Source organism: Sarcophilus harrisii, chromosome 2 (genome assembly GCF_902635505.1).
Source record: "Sarcophilus harrisii chromosome 2, mSarHar1.11, whole genome shotgun sequence".
Classification (NCBI taxonomy): domain Eukaryota; kingdom Metazoa; phylum Chordata; class Mammalia; order Dasyuromorphia; family Dasyuridae; genus Sarcophilus; species Sarcophilus harrisii.
In genome coordinates, this window is record NC_045427.1 from 335,075,701 (window position 1) to 335,087,774 (window position 12,074).

The window sequence follows — 12,074 nt, forward strand, 5'->3', positions numbered from 1 at the left end:
TTGTTACTACTTCATGATGGATGGTACTGTTTACCAATGTGAATCTTTATCTCTTTTAATTAGACCTATTTTTAGTTTTATTTTTTCTGAGGTGAGAATTGCTACCCCTGCTTTTTTTTTTGTACTTTAACTGAAGCATAGTAAATTCTGTCCCAGCCTTTTACCTTTACTTTGTATGTCTCTCTGTGTCAAATGTGTTTCTTGTAAATATATTTTAGGATTCTATTTTTTTAATCCACTCTGTTATTCTTTTCAATTTAATGCAAGAGTTCATCCCATTCACATTCACTATTATGATTGTATTTCCTTACATCCTATTTTCTCCCCTGTATATACTTTTGTTCTCTTCTTCCCTGTCTGTAGAATTGTTTTTTTACCCACTACCTTATCTCCTATCATCCCACTCCATTTTCTTAACAGTGTTTTTTAAATCCTTTCCACCCACTACCTTATCTTCCTTTTTTAAAAATTTTTTTCTTGAGATTATAATTTTGAATTTTCACAACAATGTTCCTTAAGGTTTTTCTTATGGGATCTCTTTACAGAGGTGATCAATGGATTCTTTCAATGAGTATTTTCCCCTTTGTTTCTAGAATATTGGGGTAGTTTTCCTTAATGATCTCTTGTAGAATGCTCTCCAGGTTCTTTTTTTTTTTGATCATGATCTTCAGATCAGCTAATAATTTTTAAATTGTCTCTTCTGGATTTATTTTCCAGGTCAGCTGTTTTTCCAATGAGATGTTTCACTTTTTTTCCTTCATTCAAATATGTAAAACTGTTAGCAAAGCATTATTTGTAATGGGGATAAATTAGAAGCTTTCATAATAAGACTAGGAGTGAAAAATGATGCTCATTGCCAATCTTATCCAATATTGTTTGAGAAATGTTAGTAATATCAATTGGAGAAGCAAAAGAAATTGAAAGAATCAGAATAGGCCTTTTTGCAGACAATATGATGATATAAGGGTAGAATACAGTAAAATAAAAAGTTAATGGAAACAATTTAATAAAGTAGTAGGACATAAAATATAGAGTTACTTTTAACTCATAAGAACGCCTTCAAAGATAATAAAATTATTTTACATAACAACCCTGTAATGCTGGTTCACTGACTCACATCAGCTATTTCAAAGAGTGCTCTTGGTTATTGTTATGCTATGTAGTTTTCAAACTTATTGTTTGTAATGTTATAATTTTTTTCCTAATATATTATTTTTCCCCAATTACATTTAAAGCATTTTTTACATTTGTTTTTTAAACTTTTTAGTTTGTTTTCATTTTTGTTTTTCTTCCCGGGTTATTTTTACCTTCCAAATCCAATTCTCCCTGTGCAACAAGAAAACTGTTTGGTTCTGCACACATATATTGTATCTAGGATATACTAGGACATATTCAACATATATAGGACTGCTTGCCATCTAGGGGAGGGGGTGGAGGAAGGGAGGGGAAAAATTGGAGCAGAAGTGAGTGCAAGGGATAACGTTGTAAAAAAATTATCCTGGTATGGGTTCTGTCAATAAAAAGTTATTATAATAAAAAAAACTTTTCAGTTTTAGATTCTCTCCCTTATCTCTGCCTTCAGCCACCATTAAAAACATATGAAGTTATTCAAAAACATTTCCATGAAAGTCATGTTGTGAAAAAAAGACATAGATCTCCCACCCTAATAAAAATAAAAACTTATGAAAAATAAAATTACAAAAGAGAGAGAAAGTATGATTCAATCTGTATTCAGACACCACTAGTTTCTTCTATGGTTATGGATAGGATTTTTCATCATAAGTCCTTCAGAGTAGTTTGATCATTGTACTGCTGAAAATTGTAAAGTCATTTACAGCTGGTCATCCCAGATTATTGCTAATCCTTTTATATAGTAGTCTTCACTCTGTTTGAGTTCTTAGAGGACTTTCCAGATTTATTTTTTCAAAGAGCATTCTGCTCATTATTTCCTATAGAACAACATTATTCCATGACAATCAAACATCACAATTTATTCAGCCATTACTTAATTGATAGACATCCCCTCAATTTCTAATTCCTTGCCCTGAGAAAAGAGCTATTGCAAACATTTTTGTACATATAGATCCTTTTCCTCCCCCAACTTTTAAAAATCATGCCTAATAATGGTATTGTTAGGTCAATAATATGCCTGTTAGGCATAAATTATGTCTTTTGTTCATTTATCAACTGAAGTATGGTTCTTTTTTTTTAATGAATTTAATTCAGTTCCCTCTATGTTTGAGAAATAAGGCCTTATCAGAAAGACTTACTTCAAAATGCTTTTTTACAATTACCATAGCTATTTCCCATTTACATAATCAGTGTTTCCCCCCCTTTATTGTATTTTTTCTCCTTTCTCTTGACCCATCCTCAAAAGTGTTTTGCTATTGACCACTCCCTCCCCCAATATATTCTCTCTTTTATCACCTTCCTTTTCCCCCATATTCCATTCCCCTCCCATCTGGCAGGGTAAGATAGATTTCTTTATCCATATTGAATGCGTGTTACATCCTCTTTGAACCAATTCTAATGAGAGTAAGATTCATACATTTCCCTCTGCTTCCCCTTTTCCCTTCTCTGTTAAAGCTTTATTCCCATCTTTTTTAATAATTAAAATAACTAAAATAATTAAATATCATTCCACCTTTCTCTTTCTCACACTACATTCCTCTCTCCCTCTTAATTTCACCATTTTAAAAGGTATTTTCCCTTTATTTTCAACTCATACCTGTGTCTTCTGTTTATATATATTCCTTCAAACTGTCATAATAATGAGATAGTACTAATAAGTTAAAAGCATTATCCTCCCATGTAGGAATGTAAACAGATAAACCAAATTAAATTCCTTAATTTAAGGAATTGTTATGCTAGCAGTTTTCAAACATTGAAGTAAGTTTTTTATTTCAAAAATAAATTGTTTTCTTGATTGTAATCCTAGATCCATTACTTTCTTAAATATCATATTTCAGGCCTTCAGGTCCTTTAAAGTAATTGATGCTAAATCTTGTGTTATTCTGATTGTGACTGCATTATACTTAAATTGTTTTTTCTGGATGCTTATGATATTTACTCCTTAACCTGGAAGTTCAGGAATTTGGTTATAATTTTCCAAGAAGTTTTCATTTTGGGATCTCTTTCAGGAGGTGATCAGTGGATTCTTTAAATTTCTATTTTATCCTCTAGTTTTAGAATAACAGAACAATTTTCCTTGATAATTTCTTGAAAGATGATGTCCCTGCTAATTTTTTGATCATGACTTTCAGGTAAATCAATAATCATAGAATTACCCCCTCCTGGATCTTTTTTCCAGTTGAATTGCTTTTCCAATGCGATTCCACATTATTTTTCACTTTTTTGAAGTTTTGCTTTATTGTATCTTGATTTTTCATAGTCATTAGCTTTCATTTGATCAATTCTGATTTTTAAAAATTATTTTCCTCAGTGATCTTTTGTACTTCCTTTCCTAATTCACAAATTTTGCTTTTTAAGGCATTTTTTTCTTTAGCTTTTTGTATTTCCTTTTGCAACATTCTCATTTCTTTTCCTAATTTTTCCTCTGTCTCTCTTACTTGATTTTCAAAATCCCTTTTCAAATGGCCTAAGTCCAATTCTTATTTTTCTTGGAGGCTTTGGATTTAGGAATTTTGACTTTTGTTTTTGAGATATATAAATAATCTTTAATAACATGCACAGATATGAAAAATACAAATATTATACCTTTTTAACCTGAGAAAAAATGTTGTATAATTACATATAGGCAGTTACAATGTACATGCCTACATGACAGATTTTCCCATGGTTTTTCTTTTTTTTTTCTTTTCTTATTAAAACTTTTTATTTTCAAAACATATGGATGGATAATTTTCATCATTCACTCTTGCAAAATCTTGGTGTTCCAAATTTTTCCCTCTCTTTCCCTCACCTCCTCCTGTAGATGGTAATTCAATATATGTTAAACATGCAATTTTTCCATACATCTTTCCACAATTATCATGCTGCACAAGATAAATCAGATCAAAAAGGGAAAAATTGATAAAGAAAACAAAGTACAAGCAAGCAATAAAAAGAGTGAAAATACTATATTGCTATCAACACTCAGTTTCCAAATGGTTCTCTTCATCATAAGATCATTGGAACTGGCCTGAATCATCTCCATTGTTGAGAAGAACTATGTCCATCAGAACTGATTATCATATAATCTTCTGTTGCCATGTACAATAATCTCTTGGTCCTGCTCACTTCACTTAGCATCAGTTCATCTAAGTCTCTCCAAGGCATCTCTGAGATCATCCTGCTGATCATTTCTTATAGAACAATAATATTTTATGACATTCATATACCATAATTTATTATTTTTCCATTTTCCAATTGATGGGCATCCTCTCAGTTTCCAGTTTCTTGCCATTACAAAAAGGGCTGCCACAAACATTTTTGCACATGTGGATCCCTTTCCTTCCCTTATGATCTCTTTGGGATACAAGCCCAGTAGAAACATTGCTGGATCAAAGAGTCATAGTTTGATAGCCCTTTGGGCAAAATTCCAAATTGCTCTCCAGATGGTTGGATTAGTTCAGAGCTCCACCAATAATGTAGGAATTCTGACTTATCACCTTCTGAGTGTGGGTTTTGATCTTCTTTGTCCCTATAATAATTTTCTACGATTAGATCCTCTTTTGTTACTGTCTTTTTGTTTTCCTGGGTTGTTACTTGGCTTTTAACTTTTTGCTACAGTAGGGCTCTGTTTCCAGAGTGGAGGGTTTTGTGCAGCTGTTTTCAGAGATTAAGGGATCTACCACAATGACTCTTTTCTGTCCTGAAACTGTTAGGAGTATTCCTTCCCTACTGTAGGTGTAAGATCTAGTGTGCTAAAGCAACAGAGTCCTGCTTTGCTAACACTAGGACCAGGACCAGAACAGGGGTTTGCTGAGGCAGCCTGTTCTGGGACTGCACACCTGACTGCTATTCTGTTGCCACAGACACTTTCCACTGACCTTCCAAGTCTTCCCTGGTGTCCTGAGGCCTGAAAGATCCTTGCTGATAATATGGTCAGCATGGCCTGGGCTGCAGTTGTGCTGGTGTGGCCTGCACTGGGATTGCATGGTGGTCTCTACCCTGATTCCACAGACCTTTTGGGCTGAACTTTCAAGTTCTCTTTGATATCTTTGGTCTGAGAAGTCTAGAAGCTTCTAGTATTGCCACTGATTCAGAGGTCCTGCTTACTTGACATTGAGAACTGGGTCAGTGCTGAATTCATTCCGGGACTGTGTCTGGGACTGGGGCTATGCTGTTGCAGCCTTCACTGGAATGCATACTGGACTCCCATCCTGGTGTCACAGACCTTTCTGCTGAGCTTTTAAGTTGCCTTCGATTGGAAAATGTTCTATTCTGTTTTTCTGGATGTTCTGATATTCTAAAATTTGTTTAGAGTCATTATTTAAAGTAATTTGGAGCAGTTTGGAGAAGAGGTTGAGAGAGTCATCTTGGGTCCACATCTCAGAAAGTTATAATATTGAAAGTACTGATATGACTTCATAAACTTCATGCATTTATATATCCTTTTAATGTTGCCTTTTGCCCTTCTATTTCCAAAGCTTTATGTTTAAAGTTTGTTTCTCTATCTTTCAGGTAAATACTCATTTAAGTTCTCTTTAGTTCTTATAAATTATATCTATACTCATTCAATTTCATTCTGCACTGAGAGTTATTTTTATCTGACTACATTCTTAAATATTATTATTATTTATTAACCCTTCAGGAGTTTTATATTGAGTTTTACTTTGTTTATACTGGAAAATTTGGGGTGCATTTTTCTTCATAGAGTGATGTTTTTTCCTCATGTTCTTGTATCCATCTGAATTTTGCTCCTTTCTGTATTTGTGAGACTATGTTTTGGTTCCTCTGCTTGGGATCTAGGCTTTTACCTAGTTTTCTTTTTTAGACTTTTTGGTTGATTAGCTATTCTCTTGTATTCTCAGTCACTAGTCTTTAGTTTCTTTCCCATTTTTTTCCTCATGCGCCCCTTTACTGATAAACAAATTACTACAAGTTTTGATATCTTAATTTTCTCAGTTTAGGAAAGGGGAGGTTTCTCCTCTAGTCCCCTTTCTCAAAAGTAAAGAACTTTCCTCATCTGTTAGTATTGCTAATGTTTTCTTCCATCTCTCTCCTTTTTAGTGACTTGGCAGCATTAGTGTTTCTGTGCTGTTTGGTGAGTGGGATGATCTTCAGGCTGTCACTTCTGTGGAAGGACTAAGGAAAGACTCCCACAACTAGACTCTGAAACACAAGCCTGCAAAGTCACTTATGCCATCTATACATAGTTATGTGGAGTACTTGGAGGTTGTGCTTTAAAAGAAGTAAAAGTATTTAAAATTTCTTATGTCATTTCTTTAAAAAAAACAAATAAAAAAACTATTGGGTGGTATAGATGGCAGCAACTTTTGTAGTGGCAAAGGAGTGGAAAGTATGTGTCCAAACAATAGAGAATGCCAATTTGAATTATGATGCATGGATGTTAGTATGCTAGAAGAAGTAGTGAACTTACTGAATTCAAAGAATCATGGAAACACCTATGAAATGAGTCAAAAAGAAGTGATGACATTCATGAAAACAATCCACAGGATGACTACAGAAATATAAATGGAAAAAACAACTTCAAATAATTAAAAGTGAAAGTTGCAAGAGAGGACTGTTTTCTCTCTATTTCTTTGCAGAAGAATCAGAGACTGGAATATTGCACATAGCTTCAGTTTCTTGTTTTTAATCTGATTTTGCTGAAATAGTTTCTTCTTTTTATTTTTTACAAATACTTTTTAGAGGGGAAGGGAAAAGAAATGAGGGGGAAATTAAAGGCAGTAGACAAAATAAATTGTATTTTTTAAAAATGTAGGCAAGGCTTACATAATATAATGTAGACAACAATTGGATTAATTTTTTATTTTTTATTATTTTTGTTTATTATAGCTTTTTATTTATAAGATATATGCATGGGTAATTTTTCAGCATTGACCTTTGAAAAACCTTTGTTCCAATTTTTCCCCTCCTTCCCCCCACCTCCTCCCCCAGATGGCAGGTAGACCAATACATGTTAAATATGTCAAAGCACATGTTAAATATGCTTTATATTATATATATATATATATATATATATACATATATATATACACATATTGGATTAATTTTTTTAAAACTGAAATTAAAAATGTGTTAGAGTATTAGTACTACATTATTAATTTATTTTTATTTATTCAATGATATCTCTATATGTAATCATATCTACATATGGAATATAGTCACTTTCTCCCTAATTCTGCCTTCCTATTCATAGCACAAGTTAAAGAACCCTTAGCTCCCAATAGCACAGTATGGCAGATTTAAATTGATTCCTCTTTAAATTTTGTGAAAAAGACATATTAATTCTTTAAATATATGTTTAAATTGGAGATTTTTAATGTTCTTTTAAAAATATTTAACATGTCAACAGTCCCAGAATATTAGAATAAATTATGAGCATATTAGAAACATTTTATTACAAAGCAATCAGTTTAATTCTTTTATCTTTTTATTCTTCTATTTTGATTTCTCAAGGATTCCATTGCTTCACAAGTATTTGGAGATCTAACATGCTTTCAACGCATAAAAAAAATCTTTCTAAGAAAAAAAAATATCCTCTCAGATAAAATGTGATTTATTTTTATTTATCATTGTGAAAAATTAATTTTTCTTAGCTTTATACTTCTTAATGTACTTCTCATTTTTCTGAATATATATGTGTTTATTTTTGAGGAATTTGATGTGTGGTCATAGCAAACATTAGGCCCAAACTCACTAAACTTCTATTTCAATGTGAAAGCTTGAATCATAGGACTACTCCAATAATACCAAATTCCAAAGACCTGAACTCATATGCTGTTTCTTATATTGACATCTTGTGGTTTTTGTGGAAGTCATTTAACCTCACTTTCCTTGTAAAATGCTTTGTAAATGCGAGATTTGGAAAAGTAAAGTGAACAAGTACTTATTAGGTGCTTCTACTTTTTTCCTCATGTAGGTCCAATTATTATTCTCATTTCACATATCTTCATTAGAAGAAACTGAGGCAGATAGAGGTTAAGTGACTTGTCAAAAATCACACAGCTATTGTTTAAAGTAGAATTTGAACTCTGGTATTTCTGACTCCAGGGTCAGCACTCATCTATTTTGTCATTTACATTCATTTCAAGAAAAATGATCTCTTGGGCCCCTTCCAGCTCTTCTAATCTAAAATTATCACATTTTCTTGTCACTGTTACAATTGGAAGATGAATAATGTTAGTAATATGCCAATTTCTACATTGTGTATGTAGATTATGTGAGAAGGGCAACTAGATAGCATAGCTGGGCCCATAATCAGGAAAGCCTGAGTTCAAATTTGGTCACAGACACACTAGCTCTGTGATCCTGGATAAATCATTTAATCCTATTTGCCTCAGTTTCCTCATCTGTAAAATGAGCTGGAGATGGAAAGTCAAAACACTCTAATATCTTTTCCAAGAAAGTCCCAAGTGGGATCAGTCACAAAAAGTTGTTAATTCAACAACAATAATAACAATAACAACAACAACAATAAATACATCTTTATAAATGATTTACTATCAGTTTGGCCCCCAATTTATTTATTACAAGATAGTAAAAGGCATCTTCTTTATCTTTTCTTACATTGATTAGGAAATATCATTCAGATATTCCAAATATGTTGGAATATTGTTTTTAAATAATTCATCATCATATTTAGAAGAGTTCTTTGTTCAGTCTGTTAATTTTGTTTACAATATAATAGATGTTTTACAAGTTATGATTACCTTGGTTATTTTTATTCCTAGATTTGGATGATCCAGTAGTAACTGTTCATCAAAGTATTGGTGAAGCTAAAGAACAATTTTACTATGAGAGGACGGTGTTCCTTCGATGTGTTGCCAATTCCAATCCACCTGTTCGGTATAGCTGGAGACGTGGCCAGGAAGTCTTACTGCAAGGATCTGATAAAGGAGTTGAAATTTATGAGCCCTTCTTTACTCAGGTAGGACCACAGATGTTGTAATTTATTCCCTTTAGAATATTTTCCACAGCTATTTGTTATAATTTCATTGTCTAATTTCTTTTGAAACTCCTTTTCCTCCATCTTCTATCATCTTCTATCAAAATTGAATCTGACATATGTTCTTTTGAATTAAAAAATTAACTAATTTATAATTATGTCATTTATATGATATTTATTTTAAGGTGCCAAATAATATAGATAATATGTTTGGTATTTATTTTTTGAAAATTTTGTCACATCATTAAATCACTGAATTTGAAATATGATATGCATATTAATATTACTTGTTTATTTTGGAAAGGCATTCACATGAAAAGGACAAATTTTGGCTTTTCTTATTTTATAGCAATAAAGAGATGTTACAATAATTGTCAATGCCCCCCCCCCTTTATTAAGTCCCTGACTTTTATTTTATGGAATTAGCCACTGGTGAGACTTATTATTCAAAAGGCTCAATGCTATAAGAAAGTTAGAAAAAATGATAATTTTATGACAGAGCTATTAGCTGATAACATTACTTAAATAAGCATTTGGTATATTTCATAAAATGAAATGTGGAATAAAGAAAATTATGCTGTTTCATTTAAAATAAATCTATATTACATAAAGAAATCTAGTTATTGTCCCTGGTATGATACAATGAACAGTCAATTGACTTAAAGAAATAATATATATGATTAAAGACAGCCATTATAGAAAGACTATGAGTTGGGTAGGGAATGGAATGAGAAGGACATCTTCTTAAGTTCAAGTCTGACATCTGACATTTACTACCTGTGTGACCTTGAAGAAATCACTTAATCTTGTTTGCCTCATCTGTGAGAGGATCTAAAAAATGAAATGACAAACCACTGCATCAAGAAAACCCTACAAGTAATGAAGAGGAGGACATGAATGTAAGTGACTGAACAACAACATAAACTGGAATTGGGTATGAGGGAGAGGCTAGGTTCTTTTATAGGATGGGGTGGGGCCACATCGAGAAAGGCTATTTATGCAGAAGATGACATCAAAGATACCATGTTTGGGAAAAAATTGTCGAGTAGGGTAGATGTATGGATAGAAGGATCTCAGATGCCTACAAGTGCTACATTTGGGCTTTTAGATCTAAAGATTTAGAAAAAGAGCCAGACATAGGGTTGATCTTCTATATGCAATCATTAGAAGAGCATGGATAAGAATTATATAGAATTGATTATATAGATATATATGTAATCATAAGCAGAGATGGGTTGCAAACAGTGTTACTGACAGTAGGAATTCCCACATGCATAAAATTATAGATATACTCTAGAATTTGAAGAATTTTTGAGCTTGAAATTTATTGAAATATTTAATACTATTTTGGTATAGAAAATTAATTAAAGTATCAAAAAAATCACAAGCTATTAAAAGAAAGCTAAATGTTTGGAGCAATATAACCATGTAATAATCAATAATTATATGAATGAAATTTTGTAGCACTAAATAAAAATTGGATATATGTGGTAGTGCATTATTTTCTTGGCACACCTCTCCTTATCCTGATACAACTCCAAATACAACTCCCAAACAACATTTTTTTTTCCAGTAGATTCTTTCCCTAGTAGATTCTTTCATGAAACTTCCTTCTGATTGATCCAGGTTTCTCTGACACAAATTCCTGGCTTAGAGCCAATAAAGATCTCAAGTCACTCTCTCAAAATGAGTGTGTTCCTGAAAATATGTGAGTTGTTATATTGTGATGATTGATTGGCTGAATCAGTTTTCAGATGGGGAAAAAGGTAGCCATGTCCTGAGAAATTAAGCACTACTATATACTTTTTGTGTTAAAATAAAATAAATCTCCTTTGTTAAATGTTTAGTGACTTATGAATGCCTTATTTTGTTCTTATATTAAACTTGCACTTAGAGAGGAGAGAGTTCTGCCTTTAAACTCACAACTTTATCAGGGACAGAAGAAGCCAGATTTTAGGTAAATATTGCAGCTAAAGCATATAAATATTTAGGTTCTATTTTCCCAGTGGAAATTATACAGTGTCATATGCTAAAGTAAAATTTGTAAAAGCAGCTTCAAGTTTTTAAATAAATTATTTTAAATAATTTAAATATTAAATATTAAAAATAAATATTTTAAATAAAAATTTCTTCATTAGCCTTTTTCATGAATATTAATTTGCTATGTCATTCTCTAATTGAAAAATAGCATTTGTTCAAGTTTTGAAAGTTACATTTCTTTTGTATTCTTGATAAACATTATAAAGGTTAAAGATAATAACTGAAATAATAAAATAAGATAAGAAGTTTCTGTATTTCTATTCCCATGAGGACTATGGGCTTTGAGATGGGCTAGACAGAGAAAGAAGAAACCACTGTTCAAAGGAAAACTAGTTATTTTTCATTCTTTGCCTTTTAACAAGGAAAAGAAAAAATGTGAAATTTGGAGTACCTTTAAAAAGGATTGTCAAAAATGTTCATATGTACCTGGCCTTTCCTCACCCTTTTCAGAATGCTGAGCTTTAAAGATGACATCATAAGACTTCTCTCATAACTCAGACTTGAAAAATACTCATTTCTAATACATAATTGGCAGCTATTGATCCATCATTTCCCATCATTTCCCAAATCATTTCATCTTGGAAGTACTGAAAACTTCCAAACCCACAAAACTAGCTCTGAAAAAAGCAGTGCAAAAAAGGAATGTTCACATCTGCTTATTCAGTATTAACCTCTCTGCTGACACTTAAATTCAATATATCCAAAATTGAATTTGTTATATTTTTTCCAATAATCTTCCCCTATACTGAACTTCTAAACTTTTGAGAGCACCACCATCTTCCTGATCCTCAGACTTGTTAAACTCTACTCTTCATTATCTCCTACGTCCTTATCCAGTAGCTATGTTTTTAGTATCTATTTCACTTCTAGAATCAAATACAGAATTCTCTGTTTTGATTTATAACCTATAATGTGCCACCTATCTTTTAGTTTTCTTTTACCCTCACTCCTCTCTGTA

General features: G+C 32.0%; 1 protein-coding gene across 1 annotated transcript in view; it reads left to right on the plus strand.

Annotated features, from left to right (window-relative positions):
• Positions 1-12,074, plus strand: part of MDGA2 (MAM domain containing glycosylphosphatidylinositol anchor 2) — a 639,286-nt gene that overhangs the window by 219,393 nt on the left and 407,819 nt on the right. The window contains 1 exon segment of the mRNA XM_031952914.1: positions 8,862-9,058. Coding sequence (XP_031808774.1) covers positions 8,862-9,058 — 197 coding nt within the window.